Raw genomic sequence first — 22,249 nt, forward strand, 5'->3', positions numbered from 1 at the left:
GGAGCAGGGAGCATCTTGTGTGTTTCTATACATTAACATTGGCCAAAAAGCAGAGGATATGTCTGTGTGTGTGTGTGTGTGAATGAGGGAGAAAAGGAAAATGTAGGGTAAAGATTTCCATACTTACCCATGAACTCAATGCCAAGCTCATTTGCTGCTTCAGGGAGAGAAAGAAAATAGAAAAATTGTTAAATAGAGGGACAGAAAGAAAGAAATGGGGAACAAAAATATATTAAAATCACCCCCAATGAAAAACAAGCCTTGTTTTGAGTCAACTAAAACCGCTAACTGTTCCAAAAGAGAAATACATTTGCAACACAATGATTAGACAACAAAAAGCTCTCTCATGATTACCCAAGATACAAGCAGTCACTATATTAAAGATGGTGAAGTAGTTTATAATACAAGAATATAAAGGCCTGTTAGCTGCCTGTTAGTCTTAGCCTCAGATGGCACGCCCACAGTCTGTTCGCCGTTTAAGTCAAAGGTCTGGATACGCTAGACTAGCAGCCTGTAGACTGATTATGCTCCCATAGAGAAGCTGGATGGAGTCAGGGATGGGATTTAGAAATGCCTTGATGTCAACTGTAATGCCCAAGAGATGCTTATAATTGTCTTGGCTAGTTTCAAGATTTTATCAATTCATCCGGAGTCTTCAAACCGATATGGCTGTTCTTTAAGGACATCTTCCCTAGCAAAGCCCTGAACAAGCAAATCGCCTTTCCCAAAGCAGTCAGTCTCTCTCTTTCTCTATATCCCAGTGAAACCTCAGAAATGCTGGTCCCGATAAAAAGAACACTCATGTTCTTTTCATTTGAATAGTCCCCCCCACTGTAATATAATCTAATTTAAATTAAAATGAAACCCTCACACTTAATTGCTTTTCTGACAGAGGTGGTCAAAGGTTTTCAAATAGACTGCAGCTTTCTCAAGAAAGATTATTATAGTGGACACAAGAAAAAAAAGCAGAAATCAAACAGTGACAGAAAACCCGCTGTCAAATGATGAATTGTCACTTAGCGGACACATTTTTTTCAACACCACAGGTTTCTGCATATATTCATGTGGTAGTTTAAACATGATCTGTTGAAAAATAATGAGCCATCATTTATTTTTCTTTCTTGTAAAAGGAATGGAATAGGAACGGTAGGCCGGCTGCAATTCCTGCACATTCATTACATGCGTGTCAATGATGTCTCATTGTATGAGTCTCTTCCCCAGGTTTGCAGGAGGCAGGGTGGACCACCGTCTGACAGAACGGCCCGAAGGGCAGCGTCTCCCATCCAGTGATGGGGGAGGGGCGGTTGAGTTAGTCAGACCAGTGGCACCCCAGCCTGAATTGGGCATGGTCGGGCCGTGATGGAGCACTGATCAGCAGAAGAGCGAGATAAAGGCTAACTGGAAACACCAGTTCGAGAGAGACAGACGCACGCGGCAGCGCTATATGTATGTCTTCATGTGTTACACTCTACTATGATGAACAAGTATTCAATTGCATAGTTCTAAGTAATTTTGTAATTTTTTCATAAGTAGTTTGAAATAATATATTATTATCTTTTCTTAAATAAGCAATGACATTTATTTTTTTTTAAATATTAATGTTTGAAAAAAAATTGTCCACCAAATAAAAGTCAGGTGGTGTAACAAACAAGCAGGTATCCATTCAAAACCAAAATAATCCCAGAAACTAAAAAAATAATAAAAGAAAAATAATACAAAATAATCAATAAAAAAACAAAAACAAAAAACAAAAACCTTTAGATTCACATGACTGTGTAAAAAAAAAAAAATAAGATATATATTTTTTTAAAAGCACATTTTGTTCAGGCAATATGGTGTAACTAAAAAAAAAATAAAAAATGTACATTTAATTTATTAAATGATATGTGACCCGTGTGTTTTTTATTTTTTATCTTTGAGGTAATAATATCAACCGTAAAAACAATTTACAATTTACAATTTTTGTTAAACTTTTCAAATCTGATGGCTATCAGAGTCCTATGCACACATCCTGCTACATTGTCACTAGTCCCTGTCCTATGTTGCTAATGGGTATTTCAACTGCTGTGTTTGGCCATTTCTTTTGAAAATCTGATCTCAGATGAGACCTACTGCTGGTAGAACTAAGACATCATTCTAATTTGTCATGGAATAAGTTTTCCTGTCATTAAAAACATACATTCTGCAGGGAAGAGTGTATTTATATTAACTGTAGCACTGCTCATTGTGTTTTATCATTAACAAGATATCTCACAGGAGATGGATGACACAAGCTCCACTGACTTCACTCTCATTTGTAGTCGTTTCTGAAAGTCGCTCCTCATTTGCATAAAGTTAAACTTTTCTCAATTTTCTGAAGTTGCTGGACATTCTCACATCTAGTGGGCAATAATCACTGTCACTCTTGTCACCATCTGTCTTTGAAAATGAATGAGATCAAGTCGCTTTGTTGTTGCAAGTTGCTGCATTTGTGAACAGGGCTTTAGTTTCAGTGGTCTTATGTGATAGCAAAGTATCCACTAGTTGCACAATTCAGAATCTCACTAGATGATTACATCATCCAGGAATTGATCACCTACCATATAATGAATACTGAGTATTCAGACATACTACTCATATAATGATTTTTGCTGCTTTTTGCATACTGTGTTGCTGGGAAGTATGCATATTTGAAAGCAGACATGGTGTAAACAATTCTTATTATTTAAATTCATGATGAATAGGAACAAAACCCTCGTTTCCTTGAAGAAACCATAGTGCAGACACAATGAAGTATGAGGAATTGCTCAAAGGTTGTTTTAAAATTGTAATGTAAGCAGAATCATTGGTAATACTCCTACCTGAGATTTTGCACAGTGTCTCTCCCATGGGTCTATTGAATTCGTAGTGTGCAGTGAAATTGGGTGAGATTTTTAAAAAACAGAACACAGCTCTGTAAGACAAAAGGCCCAGGCGATGATCCAGAGCCTCTCTCATATCCCTACTGCCAACATTGCAAGCCCATTCAGACCACTGCTGCCTCTGATTGCCCACAATAACTGCCACATTCATCCAGTCATAATCGCTGCGCTGTCATGAGCCACACACACAAAGTCATTAAGCACGGATATGCATGCATTCCTCGAGTCTAGGCAGCAGGGTCCTGATGTACAACTACCTAAACCACAGGTTCCCATCCATCGCCCTGTCACCCTTGGGAGACATTTGCACCGTCACAGAGGAATGGGACACACGGCACTGAATCTACTTCAACCACAAAGAGACAGAGTGGAACAACTGCAAAAATGAATCAAATCCCTTCCTTTAGTTGGAGCAATAGACATAAGCTTCTTTGTGCGACTTACTTACATAGTGCAATGCTCAGGAGATAAATACCAAAATTAGAGGTGCCGCTGTCCCCTGAGCAAGCCAGTCGTGAAATTCATCTCACTCAAGTCACTAGCTGAACCTCAGTTTATTGACGACCCCTGAAAACTGCTCCACCAACCAAACACCTTGTTATTAAAGGTGAAGTGTGTCATTTTTTCAATGATAAAATACTTTCTCCTATCACAGCTTAAAGGAATAGTTCACAGAAATATGAATATTCTGTCATGAATTACTCACCCTCATGTTGTTCTAAACCTGTATGACTTTCTTCTGTGGAACAAAAATAGATATTAGGCATTATGTTATTCTCAGTCACCATTCACTTTTCTTGCATCTTTTTTTCATAAAATGGAAATAAATAGTGACAGCGTAATATTCTACCTAACATCTCCTTTTGTATTCCGAATAGATGGATGGATAGAGGGGTTTGAGATAGATATAAATTCCAATCACCTCCAGAGGTGGTCTGAGACATGTTCTAGACAAAATTCAGTCAGTTTAAATGCATCAGGCTATTCAAGCTACATATGAACATTTTACTCTACCCAAACAGCGCAATGTCAACATAGGGCTGTATATGCATAGGGCTCACGTCGAGCAATAAATAATAACAAAGTAAGAAATAGATGCACATTGTAGGAGATACAGCACTTTTTTTTTATGCAGATTGCTGAAGAAACTGAAATTAAACACTGACAATAAGAGCAGCTGACGTGCTTGGACATATCTGAACTACAACAAGCCCAGAAGGGAAAAATACAAAGTGCGCACACAAATAACCGTGCACGGAGAAAAGTCACTTAGAATCAAATAATAAATCACATATTTTAAATTTGCTGCCCGGTATTATCGCAATCATGGAAGTGAACTCTTTGCATATAGCATGGGAACTGAAGATAAAATTTATATCCTTTTGGTGGAGACAAATAATGTAGCCAAGTGTAAATGGAACATACATATTAAATCGGATAGCAATTTGATCAGTAAAAACCCATGAAGTGACAACGTAAATACCCCCTTTAAGAAGTTCTCTCAGACAATGCAGACAAAATAGTTGAGTGAAAGTAAACACTCCTCGTATTGAGTGACCCAAAGTGTTTTTCTCTTTGCCAGGGAGCTGGGGAGAAGCAGGGGCCGTGCAGAGGCAAGGCTCTTTGAAGTGTGTGGCAGTCAATATGGAGACAAAAATGATGGTTGACGGATGATTTGTGCTAGTGTGCTGAGCAGAGATAGATTCTGAAAAAGATCAGCGGACAAAAGACTAGGTGGCAGATAAAGCCAAGCCACCCCCGGGGGGTGATTTGTGGCTCATTTGGTGGGTTAAGAGAATAAAGATGCACTTGGCCATACACAATAGGCTCAAACCAGGACAGGAGAAAAACAAACATTGGCTTCAACAGGGTGGAATAAAGATACACTGAAAGCATTATGGGCTATAAAAAAACTACGAAGGTTTAATTTGACAATGACAATTAGCTGTTTTTTTCCTAATGTGGGCCACTCCAAAGTGTGTTGAAAAGACCAGCATACAGTATGTTTTGTCTGGGATGCTGGTGAGTGATTTTCATGGAAATGTAAAAAAGATTAAATTTTAAGATTATAAATACAGTGTAGTCTATATTTAGGACCATTCAGATTTTTTTAATTGTGACATTATTTGCAAGGCACTTAAATGTGCAATATGTAAAATTTTTGCCAATGTGTGAACGGCTTGTAATGCAACTTAAAAAATTTGCCCTTCCTGGACTTCCTAGGTTGCCTATTAAAGCCTGTAGAATGATTTTCATGCAAAGGGAGCGGGTCGGTTTTGCCTGGAAAATCCAAAGAATGTAACATTTATGCGCGCTCCCGAGAGCCTTGCCTCATACAGTAGCTTCTCTTCCGCTATTCAACAGCGACAACAAACTGCAACACTAGGTAACGTTATATTAGAGATGGAATCCAGCAAACATCTGGCTCCCAGCATAACACCGACTCAAGAGTAGGCAAACACACAAAACTCAGAGTAAGCAAAAAAAAAAAAAAGACACTTTATCTACTGAATCCCGTCTAGCTAAGCGGAAACGTGATCGTGGTCGAGCGAAAACTAGAGTGAACATCGGCAGGGCATTCGATTCATGGAGGAACCTTCATTCGGTTCTGGGGATAAAAACCGACCCTGAATTGCCGTTCTTCTTATTGGACAGGTAGGCTTACATAACTGCAATGCATGGTAAATATGGTGCCTTAAGGATTGATCGGTGTAATTTTAGCTGACTTGATCTTGCCTGCTAACGTTGACAAATTGCAAGCTACCTTTCTTCATAACTTTCAAATAATTTCAACGGTCTTCTCTTTATACTAAAAGTCAGGTATGCTGATTCACAGTAACTGACATAAACAATGATAATCTGTAATTATTGAGCAAGGTAAACTATAACAACACATGAAATGAATGCTATACATAGTTCAAGATAATGCAAAAAGCTCCATTCATTAGTGTAACGTAACTTGGTTATACAGAATATATATACATTCTATTATTATAAAACAATAGCGCATCGATATATCAAAATGACAGTTGTGATGGAATCACATCAATACTGAATTGTGTCAACATATTTATAATGTACAGTCAATTTTATAAACAGCTACTGACATCATCCAACAAATTTAGCTAACAGCTATTGATAAAGCTGGCATAGGCTATCGTATAAATGCAGTCAATGTATCATGCAAAGAAGCATCCGAACAATTTACTTTTACTATTCCCATTGTTTTCAATGATGAATCTTATTACTATAACACAGTATTTTTTTTACTCTATTACAATGCTGCTGTACAGTGACTTTTTCAATTCAAATTGCAACAGCAGTGGCCTAAAATTGCTTTATTTGCTAAACGGTTTCAACAGGAGGGTGGAGGAGGCAATAACAGCAGGATTGTGTAGGTGTAGCCATGTAGAAGATGACGGCACTGCCGAGAAGATGGCTCCATCTCAGGGCATGATGGATAGCAGAATATGGATGCTTTCATTGAGAAAATCAGATATGAAAGAGGAGAATCTGGGACACAAAGTGGGCTCTGGCAGAAATGCTACAGCTTAGCCATTTGGAGAAACAGCCTAGTCTTAGATTTGTCTTGTGCTGGACAGCTCCTTTTCTTGATCTCTCTCTCTCTCTCTCTCTTTTCCATCTTCCCTGCCATCATATATTTCTCATTCCCACAGTGCTTTCATATCAGTATAATAGCTCTCAGAAAGTTGACTTACAGGAAAAAAAGTTTTTTATGTGCCAAGGCTTTGTGAGGGCTTTAAACCATGTTGTGCTCCATCATACAATAGATTGTTGACCAGCATGAATGGTGGAAGACCTGAATTTTACAAATCTCTCCAAGACCAACCCATAAGAATGAAAACCACTCTTGTTGACAGCTTTTTCAATAACTGTGAACATCACTTTAGCTACTTCTATTCCACTTTACTGTCAAGTGTCCCTTTTTAACCTGTGAGGTACTTTCCTAACCACTAATAACCTGCAGCTCATCTAACAGGAATGGCTAATGATTTTAGCATCGACCTAAAATTAGCAAAGCAATTACTTTCATTCAGGGACTCTAAGATTTTCTAATGGCAGGGGAAATGTCCTACCCTTCTTGAAAAAACGGTCACTTGACAACATTTTGTTGCGGTTCATTACCTCATTAGAATCAGCAAAATGATTAACTTGCATTGTGTTGTAGACAATACATTTTGAACAGTTTATTTACTATATTTATCAGACTAAACAAAATTTCTGCACTCAAAGAGTTAGAGATCAGATTTCCTATAGAGAAAAAAGCATATGCAAATGCTTTCGTGAGAGTGTTGCATTGTAGGGCGATGGCAATTTCAGCACTTAGAGAGGTATAATTAGCTACTTAAGCAATACGTCATTTTGAGAAATTGGTGGAGAACTCTCAGCCCTGGATGTTAAAAGACACTTCCGACGCTATGTGAGGCTAGAAAGTTCTAAAACAAAGAGTAGAAAAAAGTAAACAAAAAGTAAATTATGTTTTCTCATCTCGAGAGTTGAAAAAATGATTTGGAGTATAAGATTTTTAGAGCAGATGGCCACAACATTAAAACCACCTGACTAATATTGTGTAAGTCACCCTCGTGCCGCCAAAACAGCGCCAACCCGCATCTCAGAATAGCATTCTGAGATTCTATTCTTCTCACCACAATTGTACAGAGTGGTTATCAGAGTTACCATAGACTTTGTCAGTTCAAACCAATCTGGTCATTCTCTGTTGACCTCTCTAATTAACAAGGCATTTCCATCCACAGAACTGCCACTCACTGTATGTTTTTTGTTTTTCGCACCATTCATACTAAATTCTAGAGACTGTTGTGCATGAAAATCCCAGGAGATCAGCGGTTACAGAAATACTTAAACCAGCCGTCTGCCACCAACAAGCTTCCATGCGATTATCTAATGAGCCAATCATATGGCAGAAGTGTAGTGCATAAAATCATGCAGATACGGGTCAAGAGTTTCACATTAATGTTCACATCAACCATCAGAATGGGGAAAAATGTGATCTCAGTGATTTGGACTGTGGCATGATTGTTGGTGCCAGATGGGCTGGTTTGAGTATTTCTGTAACTGCTGATCTCCTGGGATTTTCACAATAAACAGTCTCCAGAGTTTACTATGAATGATGTGAAAAACAAAAATACATACAGTGAGCAGCAGTTCTGTGGATGGAAATGCCTTGTTGATGAGAGACAAAGGTAACTCAAACTGACAAAGTCTATGGTAACTCAGATAATCACTCTGTACAATTGTGGTGAGAAAATGTAATCTCAGAATGCTATTCTGAGATGCGGGCTGGCGCAGTTGGCGGCACGAAGGGGACCTTCACAATATTAGACAGGTGGTTTTAATGTTGTGGCTGATCGGTGTATACAGTACTGTATGATGAATTTCCTAGAGATTCAATACAAAAAGGCAGTAATACATACTTGGGTCCGATAGGATTGAGTCTGTTTTCGGGACAAACTGGTCACAACGAAGTCCACGATAACCCTCTTTACACCTGCAAAAGAGGAAGAATGTTAAACATTTCATTTCAGAAAGAGAAAGTTTGTGTGTGGGCTTATACACTCACTTAACACTTTTTTTTAGGAACTCCTGCACACTTATTCATGCGATTATCTAATCTGCCAACAATGTGGCAGCAGTGCAATGCATAAAATCAAGCAGATACAGGTCAGGAGCTTCAGTAAATGTTCACATCAACCATCAGAATGGAGAACATTTTGATCTCAGTGATTTCGAATGTGGCATGATTGTTAGTGCCAGATGGTCTGGTTTGAGCATTTCTGTAACTGCTGATCTCCTGGGATTGTCACACACAACAGTCTATCAAGCAGAGGTTCCCAAACTTTTTCCTAAGAAAGGCTATAAATCAAACTCGATTGAGGGCTGTGAGCCAAAAGAGAATATTGCATTATAACAAAAATGTTTTATCTTTACAAAGGTAATTTATTTTCTAGCCTTAATTAATTAATCTTTAAAATGGTATTTTTCAATAATTAAAAAATTGCATGATCTCTATATTGCATAATGTGCATTGTTAATGAAATTTTTTTTTTGCTCATCCAAATATTTTGGCTATTAAATTAACAGCCAACAAATCAAATGCACCGACACAGAGGAGTAGATGACAGCATTTCTCTGGATTTGGAATTTGGAGCTTAAAAAAATAAATAATTAGCAACTGCTTCAAGCCAATTGAATAAAACAATGAATATTAGTCAGAGATATGATTCATACACCAAAAGTGGTTAATGTTTTGTAAAATTACAGTTGTATCATTGATAATGTTCTATTTAACATCAAGGCCATTTAACACATTAAGATTTTCTTTTTTTATGTTATTATTATTAACTTCATTGTAGCATTTGATAATTTTAGCACATGAGCATGACACCAAACTGATGCAAAGCGTGAGAAGCGGAGTGCCTGTCTGTGTGCGTTTATGGCACGAGCATCCTCTACTAAACAACGGAGGCACAAAACAAAAAAAATGTAAACCATGTTGTGCTCCATCATACTCCAATAAAGTACGTGATGGATATATTTGGAACTATATCAGATTGCAAGGGGATTGTTTTGCACAAAGCCTCCATTCCTTTCCGACCCTGTATGGAACTAGAGATGAAAACGGGAGATGTAACAGGTGTTTACGCATCTCTCTTCACCATGCAGCTTGGACATTACACAAAATATTCTAAAATATACTTTAAGGCGGGCCAAATCAAAGGTCAAAGTTGGCCCGTGGGCCCTAGTTTGGGCATATCTGCTCTAGAGTTTACTCAGAATGCTGCCAAAAAACTAAAAATCCAGTGAGCAGCAGTTCTGTGGATGGAAATGCCTTATTGATGGGAGAGGTCAACGGAGAATGGCCAGACTTGTTTGAGCTGACGGAAAGACTACAGTAACTCAGATAACCACTTTGTACAATCATAGTGAGCAGAATAGCATCTCAGAATGCACAACACATCGAACCTTGAGGTGGATGGCTACAACAGCAGAAGACCATGTTGGGTACTTTATTAGGACCATAGTGTTCCTAATAAAGTGCTATGTTGGTGTAAATCTATGTTTGTATTTATACTGTAGCTTGTCACCCTTTTTTTTAAGTTTCAGTAGTTCGCAAGTTAATGTAATCCTGTATTGAGAATAGCATAAACATGTTTGTCTCACTGCCCTGGGCAAGGGCTCGAGGCTTGACCTGAGCTCGAATACCCCCCTGGAATTAGATTAGTTATTGATGAAATAGATATGTGGAGATGGGGAGGTGGAGGGATGCCAAAAGGCTCAATGGGGGAGCTGCACTACATATGAACGGGGGAGAAGCACTGCGTTTGAACGGGGGAGTCGCACTGCGTTTGAACGGGGGAAACGGGGGAGTCGCACTGCGTTTGAACGGGGGAGTCGCACTGCGTTTGAACGGGGGAGTCGCACTGCGTTTGAACGGGAGAGCCGCACTGCGTTTGAACGGGGGAGCTGCACAGCAATTAGAACGGGAGAGCCCATGCTGTGTTTGAATGAGAGGGCCATACTGCGATTCGAACGGGAGAGCACACGGCCTGGACGTGGTGACTTTTGCTGCATTTGAATGGGAGAGCCCAGTCTACATTCAAATGAAGTGTTTCAAATTGCTTTAAAATGAGAGCCCTCCCCCTCTTTGCGATATGAACAGGCTGACTCCTCGAGTGCAGGAGTGGTTTATGCTGTATTTTACAGAGCTTGCTCAGTGCTACGAGCGGCTGAATCCGCAGGCTTGGGCCCGCATGGCATTCGACGGTAGAACTTAAACTTAATTGTTTGCTAGATTAAATGTCTGGAACATATGTGAAGCAATGTCAGGATACATGCTTGCATGTGAATACGTACAACGTCATTTAAAGTTATGGTTCGTTATGAAATTAGAAGGCACCTTAATTTAAGTACCAAAATGAATACCGTAGTCTGATATTTATTTAACTTAAGTGTATGGTTTGAAGCTTTGATGGGATTATTCGAATTATGTTGGAAAATCTACAATCCCATGTTGAACACTTTTAAAGTCATACAATAATATGGGAGTGATGGTGGCATAATGGGCTAAAGCTCATAACTGTTAATCAGGAGGTCGCTGGTTCGATCCCCACGGCCACCACCATTGTGTCCTTAACTCCAGGTTGCTCTGGGGGAATTGTCCCTATAATAAGTGCACTGGAAGTTGCTTTGGATAAAAGCATCTGCCAAATACATAAATGTAAATGTAATTAGGTTCTATGGTCGAGCTTGCAATCCAATGATTTGACTTGTCTGTAAAATTAAAATGGACTGATTTTACCTGTGTGAAATTGTCCTGGGCGGGTGGAGAGAAAGTCATGTTATAATCAAGAGATAAGTTTGTTGAAGCGCTTGCTTCATAGTTATTGGGGCTGCACGGCGAGGCGAGCTCGAATGATGCGAGCAGGTGAGACATGTTTGTGGAATGATTAATGAATGAGTTGTGACACGGCATGCGACCTGCCTCTTGCAGAGCCGAATTCGGCCCGTGTCTGTACAAACAGAAGCTGTATATAGCTGTAGTGAGCTATAGCATGGTCAGAGCAGATGCTGCATCGGCAGCGAAGTCGCACTTAAATATATGCAGTGATTTGGTAGATGTTTGTACTTAAGAGTAGCGGTCAGTTGAAAGGAAGTTCGCTTGTTGTATAATTGCCCCGGTGTGCCAAATTGAATAAATCACACTCTGAAGGGAGACAACCGTCATGTTGGAAGGAGACTTCAAATAGAATCACTGAATGGAACACGCCTTAAACAAGCTGCACGGAGTTGTAATCAGGCTGACAGGAATCACCTGTGCGGGAGAAAAGGATTGAAACGCTGGGGAGCGTTGGAAATTTAATTAAATAGTTAATCATTTATTTCCCTCGCATTCATTTAAAGCTATAATAGAGCTCAAGTGGCATTAAGCCGTGGCAGCACCAGTTCGTGGAGGCAGGCTCACACGACTGACCACTCCAGGTGGAAGGTTTACATAAGAGAACATGTGAACAGTCGTAGGGAGCTGTTTGCCATGTATACAGCACCGAAGCAACCAGTTTCCGGAAGCAGCTTCGTGCTATGATCTGCTTTGGCGAACAGAGTTTAGAAAGAAATAATAGCACTTAAAGTGGTGGTGGTCAATGCTGCAAAAAACCAAATGAGCTGCTGCGGCAACTGCTGTTGAATAGCAAGATTATTTGGATGGAAGAGCTGTTCTGATGAGGGAGAACGTTTTACAGCGAAGTAGCATCCGACGATCCGAGTCTCTTGCGGGGGGTCTGTTCGTGGGCAAATGGGTGGGGCCAAATGACAGAAGACTCGATGCCATATAGAGGTAAGTAGCTGCTTATATACGCTTGCTCTGGCAGTGTGATTGGTCAGATTAAATTAACTTGCTCCTCCCGAATTCTGTTAATGAAACTCCTTTATTATTATTATTATTATTATTATTATAATTATTTAAATTGTTTTACATTTTAGCTTTTTTTCAGTCTTGCTGTTCAAATATTCCATATACTCTTAATTAACATGAGCTAATAAAAAGCATGTACTGTATGATATTTATAACCCAACAGGAATGATAGAAGTGTTGTTTAAAATAGATTTAGATATAAAACTATTACATATTAAAATAGATTTATATTAAGTACAGTATAGCATATCACAATGTAGGACACCGCTATCATCACTTGGCATCTTAACGGCACATGGATTAAATGTTTGCCATTATATTATTGCTTTAGTGTCCATTCATCATTATGTCATTGTCACAGAGAGATGCAGATAGACTTAGCGCTAAAAACATGAATACACAGAAATGTTATAAATTAGAAGAGAGATCGGAAGAAGAAGCAAAGTAGGGAGGGGTGATGGGGAAGAGGAGGGGGAGGGAGGAGGGGGGGGATAGGGATAACTTGGCGGGACTGGCCAGAGCTAAGTGTGCCTGTACTTTCAAAGATAACATAGTCTTGACGTTAATGTCACATCCCCGCTGAGCTATGGGGCTGTATGAAATAGAGGCAGGCATTTGACTACACACTTACTGTGAGATCTATGTGAAACAAGGGAGTTCTTATTCAAGTAGCAATGTGTACTGCATCTGTGTAGAAGAAACACAGAGACCTCCTCATAAACCTTCTAAGCTATCTCTTGCCATTTGCAAATAGCTTTTTAATATCTCTTAAAGGGATCGTTCACCCAAAAATTCTATCTATCTATCTATCTATCTATCTATCTATCTATCTATCTATCTATCTATCTATCTATCTATCTATCTATCTATCTATCTATCTATCTATCCTGTCTGTTTATCTGATTGTCTGTCTGTCTGTCTACTCACCATAATTTGGCATACAAAAGACTCACATAAATTTGACAAGACACCCCATGATAATAAGGTTTCACAAAAGAAAAGAAGCATACAGGCAGATAACCTTCTAAATAAACCCTTAACATTTTATAATTCTATCATTATTTACTTACCCTAATTTGGCTCCAAATTTGTATGACTTTCTTTCCTCGATGGAACACAAATTGAGAAATTTGGACAAACTTCACACAGCTTTTTGCCATATAATGAAAGTGAATTGTTATTCAGGGATGTTTTGCTAAAAAAAAACACATAAAACCACATTAAAAGTAGTCTAACTGACTCATGCTCTTCATTCAGAATCTTCTGAGGCCATACAAATACTTGTGTGCAAGAGATTCACTCTCAAATCAAACCATTACCAAATATAAAATGGTGATTACAGCACAGGTTGGTGGTCATCAGTAACATCAAACCTTATTGGTTCTTGTGTGTCTCATGACCAAATCTCAGGATTTCCAACCTGCGTTGTAGTTGCCATATATTTGATGTAGCTGCTGCCATTGGCAGTTGATTAATGATTTTATTTGAAAGAGAATAACAACTTAAATTTAATTCTATTCACCACACAGAGTGATATATTGAATATAGTACTCCCTGGCATATACTAGAGTGCACACCTCATATCGAATACTTTTTCTGTGGTTTTATGGTGTTTTCTTTTTCCCTTTTTGAAGCCTGGAGTCCCCATTCGCTTTCAATATATGGCACAAAGCTGGGTGAACATTCTTTAAATTTCTCTTTTTGGTTCCACAGAAGAAAGGAAGTCATATGGGATTGGAACGACATTAGGGTGAGTAAATAATGGCAGATTTTTATTTAATAATTATTATTTTTTTAGGTGAACTATTCCATAAACAGAATTTTAATTGCTGTTGTTTCTTCTGCAGTGTATTCTGGCTCCAGCATGACAGCTGCCTAGACTCACTCCCGTCTGCATGTCTGTGCCCTGTCTGGCTTAGGGAAGCGTTGCTTATCTTTGAAGAAATGGAACAGAGTCAAGAATGATTGCAAAGAGGAAAAAACATGGTTAGACTGTAATTACAGTCACAGAGGCAGGTGAGGATGTTGTTTGGTTTCATCTTCCGCCTCTCCCTTAGCGATCTGTTAGCTCACCGTTTGGTTAACACTGACTCGCGCACTGACAGCAGAATGACGGCCATGTCTGTCAGAAGACTGTGTTTATTTTTCCCTTTTCCCCCTATTTTTGGAAGACGTTACAGTACAGCTTTCATGAGTACAAAGAGAAAACACACTGATAAATGTATTCATGCTCCACTGTTTACGTGGTATTATAGTATTATTATAAAACCTAGTGAGCTGTCTACAGAAGCAGCATTGTGAAGCATCATAGGCATGCTCCCGAACAAAAGACTGTTGCAAAAGATAGGTGTGGCAAGCTGGAGGGTGTGGCCGTGATGATGCATGCCCGGCCCCTAATCAGGGTAATCAAGCTGGCGAGAGGGATAAAGGTGGCCCGTGGCAGCAGTTCGGCAGAGAGAGAGCTACAGGCAGCTGCCCAGTATGCATTTGTGTTGTATGTCTTTTGCTTTTAAGTTAATCATTAAATTATTATTTATATTGTCAAGCCGGTTCTCGCCTCTTCCTTTCCGGGTTTCGGCACCAATGTAACCAGGTAAAAGGGAAAGGAAGAGTAGAGCTGGTAATTAAAGGTGACGCGTTTAATTTTTTTTTTTCAATGTTTAAATCCTATTTTCTCAGCACTGCTTAATACACTCATGGAACACTTAATTTGGAACACTATGGTCCTAATAAAGTGCCTGATGTGGTCTTCTGCTGTAGTAGCACATCCACCTTAAGGATTGACATGTTGTGCATTCTGAGATACTATTCTGCTCACTACAGTTGTACAGAGTGGTTTTCTGAGTTACCGTAGCCTTTCTGTCAGCTCAAACCAGTATGAACATTCACCATTGACCTCTCCCATCAACAAGGCTTTTCCGTCAGCAGAAATGCCACACACTGGATATTTGTTGTTTTTGGCACCATTCTAAGTAAACTCTAGAGACTGTTGAGTATGAAAATCCCAGGAGATCAGCAGTTCCAGAAATACTCAAACCAGCCCGTCTGGCACCAACAAACATGCCAGGGTTAAAATCACTGAGATCAAATTTCTTGCCCATTCTTATGGTTGATGTGAATATTAACTGAAGCTCCTGACCCATATCTGCATGATTTCATGTATTACACTGCTGCTACATGATTGGCTGATTGGATAATCGCATGAATAAGTAAGTGTACAGGTGTTCCTAATAAAGTGCTCACTTAGTGTATGCGGAGACAACTGTTAGTAAGCCATTAGTGATTGTTTCCCATAAAAAAGGGTAAACACTATGGCGCTATCAAAACATTGCTCTCTTTGTTTGAGAAGAGAGCGCAACAATACCTGCCCACCTTTTCAGCTGTCTTAGTCATTTCTAAGTATTTTTCCTATTAGTTTTTCCATAGGGATTTCATAAACATCTTCATAAAAAATTTCTAAGCCATAAACCCAACCAACTATCACCGAGATGAATCACATTACCAGGGTTGGGAGGGTTACTTTTTAAATTAATTCTACAACAGATTACAGAATACATGCTGTAAAATGTAATTTGTAACTTATTCTGTTAGATTACTCAAGGTCAGTAATGTATTCTAAATACTTCTGATTACTTCTTTAGCACTGGTAGATTTTTTTTCACTTATTTTGATTATAAACATTACAGTAAGACAAAATACACATGTTAAAAATACATTCTCTGAAAAACCTAAATATCTTATGCTGTGTTGCTTCTAAAAGATCATCAATCAAATTGTTCTTGTTTTAAGGATTTTTAGATATTTTTACAGGAAAACAATACAAGAATTATAATCAAGAATATGATTTTTGCCCTAATAACAAAAGTTTTACTAGAAAAAAAAATTATGATCCAACATGAATTTTTACGATAAAAAAAAATTATAGTGCCTGTAACGGGCATGTAAAATGGCTAGAAATAGCATTTTAGCTTAGCGTAAAGCTGACAATTTACACAAGGTTTATTTCTATTTCTCCAAATTTACTTCAAACGTACTTCTCTGTCTGCTCGTATGAATGTGACACATCATAAGAAAGCATTTCACCGCTGTTCAAATGCACTTTGGATTGGATCATTTATATGTCTAAATGTTTTCCATCTGAAAGGACTAAATATTAAATGAAACAAATGACAATGCAATGCAAAGTAATCTCTTCAGTAATCAAAATACTTTTTGAATGTAACTGTATTCTAAATACCAATGATTTAAATTGTAACTGTAGTGGAATACAGTTAATTATATTTTGTATTTTAAATACGTAATCCTGTTACATGTTTTCCATTACTCCCCAACCCTGCACATTACAAAATTTGATTTGAAGCAAAAAAAGTATTTTAAATATCTGACAAAAAGACAAAGGTAAAAGACTGTGTAAACTTTGCAAATGATGTAATCAAATTACAAATGATGAATAATACAAAACATTATTTAAAGCTGTTGATTTTAATTACAGAAACAATATATATTTAAGTTTATTGCCAAATTATTAGATCTATACCAAAATATAGTTAGTTTGAGGGTGTGGGGAGACTGACTTGGATTACATAATTTACAGTGTGTGGACATGGATGGTCCCCATCATCCCCATCATGGATGGGGATTGTCCCTGTAATAAGTGCACTGTAATTTGCTTTGGATAAAAGCATCTGCCAAATGCATAAATGTCATTGCTGAGATCTTATGCCATGATTTGTTTGCTGTGATTTTAAGATTGGTGGACCTTTCCAGTCAGGATCATGTGTAGTGTAGTTTTTTGCCAGGAATTACACTATTAAACACAACTTTGAAATAACAAAGACTGATGGCTTCAGCAGAAGCAAATACCCTCACTAAAGGTTGTTATCATTAAAAAATAAAAAAATTTAATAAAATAATTTATGGAGAAAATTAATGGGATTTTTAATTCCTGAACTAGACCTTTGTGCTCTATTCTGACTCGCTTGTCACGATAACTTTAGTTTAACCAATGGCGTGAGTTTGTCCAACCAATAAAACGGGAGTGTTCAGAAAAAACTAATTATTTTTGTAATTCTGCTAGGTGACAATAATATTATTATTGGAGTGGTGATGGTGTAGTGGCTAAAGCACAGGGCTGTTAATCAGAAGGTCCTTGGTTCGAACCCCACGGCCACCACCATTGTGCCCTTGAGCAAGGCACTTAACTCCAAGTTGTTCTGGGGGGATAGTCCCTGTAATAATTGCACTGTAAGTCGCTTTGGATAAAAAGCGTCTGCCAAATGCATAAATGTAAATGTAGTGCAGAAATGACACACTTCACCTGTACTAAATGTTAGTACAGTAAATTTATAGTATAGTTGTAATAATAATGTGCGCAGGCTTGTTTGTGCAGGAAAGCGTGTTTGTGAGTGGGATGTGTGTCGTGGCATTCTTTCCCACCCTGTCAAATAGCACCCACATAACAGACTGAGCTCATACTGTAGCTTGCATGTGGGTGCCATCCATACCAAAACATATACCCACATTCACACACCCACATACTGTACAAACACACATTTACACAAATATAATAGTCCAAATCTCTATAAATAAAGTCCAACCCGATCCTGACATTCCTCACTATTATTGATGGATATAGAAGTTGAGATAAGGCCAGTATTGAAAGCAATCTCCATTCAATCATTTGAATCTCCATTCAACCATGTCAAAAAAGTGCTGTTTAAGAAAAACCGTGCTTCTCTGTTATCGCACACCCTATACATATTCATATCTGTCTCAGCTGCCGTGTTTGAGGGTGAGGAGGGGGCAGAGCGACCATTGAAAGAGAATGATTTATTTGTTGAATGACATTGACTGATGCCCACATCACCATTCAGGATGTTTGTTTGCGAGACAACATTGCAGTGTAACGGTGCTGTTGAAATTCAGCAAATAAACAAGGACCAGCTCTCCACCTCTCCAAAAAGTAAAAAGGGCTATGTGACTGGAAGGCAAACATACATTAAATACTGTAGGTATACAAACAAGGTGCTGCACTGACTGGTCAGATTGTCAGTTAGTTCTACCACTAGTTGAAATGTGGACATTCAGTTGCATTTGTTCGATATGACAACAGCAGGTGAAAGAAATCCTTTGGCAACAAACTGCTTGCCAGTGTATCTGCATGCAAATATAACTGCATTAAAGATACTTTGTGGTAGCAATTCAGGGATCTGCTTTTATTATGACACCGAAATACACATAAAAAATAGTGCAATTGGTTAATATTTTCAAGCATATATGCAAAAATATTTGCAATTACTTAAAGATGAAAAAACAGTGAAAGTCGCAGAGTCATTTCCATAAGGGAAATTGTGACCCGCCAACTAGTCGACTACTTTTCTGAATGATTGGTCAACTAGTAAAACTTAGTCATGCTATTCCTAGTACAAACAAGGAAGACAGCACAGGATAAATTAGTCTTCTTACAGGAGCCATACATTTGCCCTGAGCTTTTGTCAAACTACAAGTTTTCCACCTATCACATGCTTTTTAAAACCACAAAAGCCTGACTTGAAATAAACCTATTAAAATGGTAATCATGCATGAGCAGATAAGTCCTTCTAAGCTTTTACTTGAGGATGCGCAAATATTCAACTGAGAGCTCTCCTGGTGAAGCCATTGTCAAGACATAGCACCAGTTTGAGATAAGAGGAAGCACAGCGTTCTCTTTCACAAAACAGTTTGTGGAGTCTATCAGCCAGTGTGAGGATCACTGACTCTTTGAAGGGCAGTGTTAGAACATAGAGGGGGGGAAAGACAATAGGTTAAATTTCACTTGAACACACATCCCCCTCATAAAAATAAATAAATAAAAAGTAGTTTTGGCCTCAGAAACCAAAAGAAACACATTTAAACCATAGGAACATTGCAGGTAAAAAACTGATGATTCAGCCAACCGTTAACTCCAAAAGGTTGTAACACTGGTTTGTAATTTGTCAAGAATGACAATCACAGAGCAAATCACAATATGTGTGAATAGGAGTAGCGTCATGCTACTCCTATTAACTTATTTTATGTACATAGAATGCAAGTTTTGGTATTTTTGTACAAGCATGATCTAAGTCTAGGTGCAAGTGTGTTGCAATTGCGCACACAAATCGCTAATGGCCTGGGTCAAGTGCAATTTAATAGGGAGGTACTTCTCCAGTTATTGCACTGTCTGCATCCTATTAGCCTATATATTCCATACCCTGTCAAGCACAAGCAATATAAATGAAGACAGCACATTCATGAGAATTTAGTTGTGTAAATGGGCTCCATGCAATGAATTAGAAGAATATAAATATGGACTTAATGTTCTTTAGCACATTAACTACATCCTTGTTGAAAGTCAGGCATATCGCTATGACAGTGACATTCTCCAAATAGGCATGGAAAATGTGGTGCTTGTCAGGATGTAGGCTCTGTTTAATGATAGTGAATGTACGTATAATTAATCATATTGATCTACTGACACCCAAACCATGGCTAGTAGTGTTGTCACTGTACCCAAATTTCCATAGTCGATACAATACCAGTGACATTTCACAGTTCTCGATACCAATTTCCATTACACAGCAAAAATATGCCAATATAATAATGTGCTATTGAACACATAAGTTATTTAGTTTTAATAATTATTTTAATAATGATTATTATTTTCCAGAACATGTTTTAAAGTTTATTTTAATTTAATCATCAAAATGGTGTCTTTAAAAAAAAATTCTTACAACTTTTTATAAGTGAAAATATAACTTTTAAAAAATGTCATTGCATTTTTTTTGGCCAAACTTTTATTCAACAGCTGTCTTGCTTGTGAAATATTGCTTAATTATTATTATTATTATTATTACAGTGACTATTACATTTAACTATACACTTGTAATATATTTGTATTCAGTTTTTATTTGATTTCTTCAATTTCAAGCATCTAGCTTTTATTTTGCATCATACTTTTATTATGATGTGAGTTTTTTGCTGGAAGCTTCACTATACCAGATACAAAATTTGCAACATGGCCCAGTGTGATCATTGAGGACTTTATGTCACGTTTGAAATCGTATCCATTTACAATGTCCTTTTGAGTTTGACAAATGAATTGAAGGACACAGACAAATGAATTGAAGGACACACTTTGGAGTGTTTGTATGTATTTTAGACTACTGATGTCTGTGGTCATTTTGTAATGATATGTTTTAAATTCTATTACTGTGAAGCACTTTGGTCAACTTTGTTGTTTTAAATGCTATATAAATAAAGTTGAGTTGAGATTAAAGCACAAATGCTGTGATTCAATTATATAAATATATAGTTTACATGTGCTGTGTGGTTCAGTGGATTTGTGCTCTGTCATCTGATACAACGAATGATTCTCAATGTCTGTGGAGTTTCCAGTGTATGAGCGGTCAGATTTATACACTCATTTAAAGCATGCAGCTAATCCATATAGTGGTTTAATTAGTTACACTAGGACATTTCACTTGGATTAATTTCCATTTCAGCATAAAAGGTGTAACAGAGCACTATATATCAAAATAAGTTGTGTGTCAGTCATAATGCACGCTACTGAATTGAGTCGGTGCTGGTACTACCGATACGGCTGAAACACTGGTTTTGTTACATCTTTTTTATTTTAGTACCCACTTGGTAACAAAGTACCGGTACTTTTGACAACACTAATGGCTAGTATTAACAGAGATTGTCAGGGAAATATTTTGATGTTCCACTGTATTTTCAGAGTTTGGATATTTATTACCACCTGCTGGTGGAATCTCCAAACTGCAAATGCAAGAAACTGAGTTCAGATTTAGGACAGAGAATAGTCGTGCTTCTCAGACGTCTTAGTGCAATTAACTATTTAGCAGAAAAGACAGCAAATTACATTTTGCAACAATTTATTACACCCACAGTTTGCGCACATATTGCCACAGATAGCGCAAGCACTCCCAGCCAATTTGTTCTTGTAAATTAATTGTTGCAATGCCACAGCAGATTACAGGAATGCAAAGGGCATAAAAGATAAGAGTATAAAAACTATATAATAAAAACTGGTCCACAATTTTATTTTTAATGACTTACAGTAGCTAAAAGCACCAATTCCCGGGGGAAAGCAAATTAACTGCACAATTTAGCAGAATCAACTAAAATAAAAATAAAGGGTATTTTGGTGTGGCTTGCTTCCGTCTCACCAATTTGTAAACTTTTATTAACTGATTACTGATTACCACTTCTGGATCTGCCACTAGGTGGGGACAAATGAGTGTCTTATGAGGTATGAGCAAGTCATGAAATCATTTTGAGATGTTCACGACAGAAATCTACAAAGAGACTTTAGTGTTTAAGCATTAAAATAACAAATCATATCTATAGTTTTCCTTCAGTTTGAGCATTATTTTTCATCCAAAAAGACAACAATAATAGACTAATAATAGTGAGTTTCAATAACATCCAGAAACAGAGACAAAAAAACTGTTGCTTTGATGGCAGAAAGTAATACAAGGACTCGTTTATGTTTAGGTCTTCGCATTTTCTTGGTGAATTTGAATTTAACTTAGTTCAATTACTGGGGCCTCTGATACATGGAAACGGTAAGGTAATGTTTAATTAAAAGCAATTATGAGACATCCAATATCTCTTAACAAATTTGGACAGTTTTAAAATATTTCTTGTTGCGTTGTACTCTCAAAGGCATTATTTGTCAACCAAAAACATGCTTGGGAAAGTGGCATCACTTTATTGACTTTATTGACAATGTCTTCGGCAGCGCTGGCGCGATTCATGTGAAAGCCCCTTAACGTGTATAAACATCACTCACTTTTACACATTAATCGTAGCTCTTCCGCCCTTTTCTCTCCTTGATGAAAAAGGAAGACGAAAGATA

General features: G+C 37.8%; 1 protein-coding gene across 2 annotated transcripts in view; it reads right to left on the reverse strand.

Annotated features, from left to right (window-relative positions):
- Positions 1 to 22,249, reverse strand: part of nrg3b (neuregulin 3b) — a 235,179-nt gene that overhangs the window by 23,284 nt on the left and 189,646 nt on the right. The window contains exons 3-4 of one of the 2 annotated variants that reach the window (XM_052103053.1): positions 8,354 to 8,427; positions 128 to 154 (exon numbers count right to left, since the gene is read on the reverse strand). In XM_052103053.1, the coding sequence (XP_051959013.1) occupies positions 128 to 154; positions 8,354 to 8,427 (101 nt within the window). Of the gene's footprint in view, positions 1 to 127; positions 158 to 8,353; positions 8,428 to 22,249 lie in introns of both variants that reach the window. The other variant, XM_052103052.1, reaches the window with a different exon arrangement.

The sequence above is a fragment of the Xyrauchen texanus genome, chromosome 33 (genome assembly GCF_025860055.1).
Source record: "Xyrauchen texanus isolate HMW12.3.18 chromosome 33, RBS_HiC_50CHRs, whole genome shotgun sequence".
NCBI lineage: Eukaryota > Metazoa > Chordata > Actinopteri > Cypriniformes > Catostomidae > Xyrauchen > Xyrauchen texanus.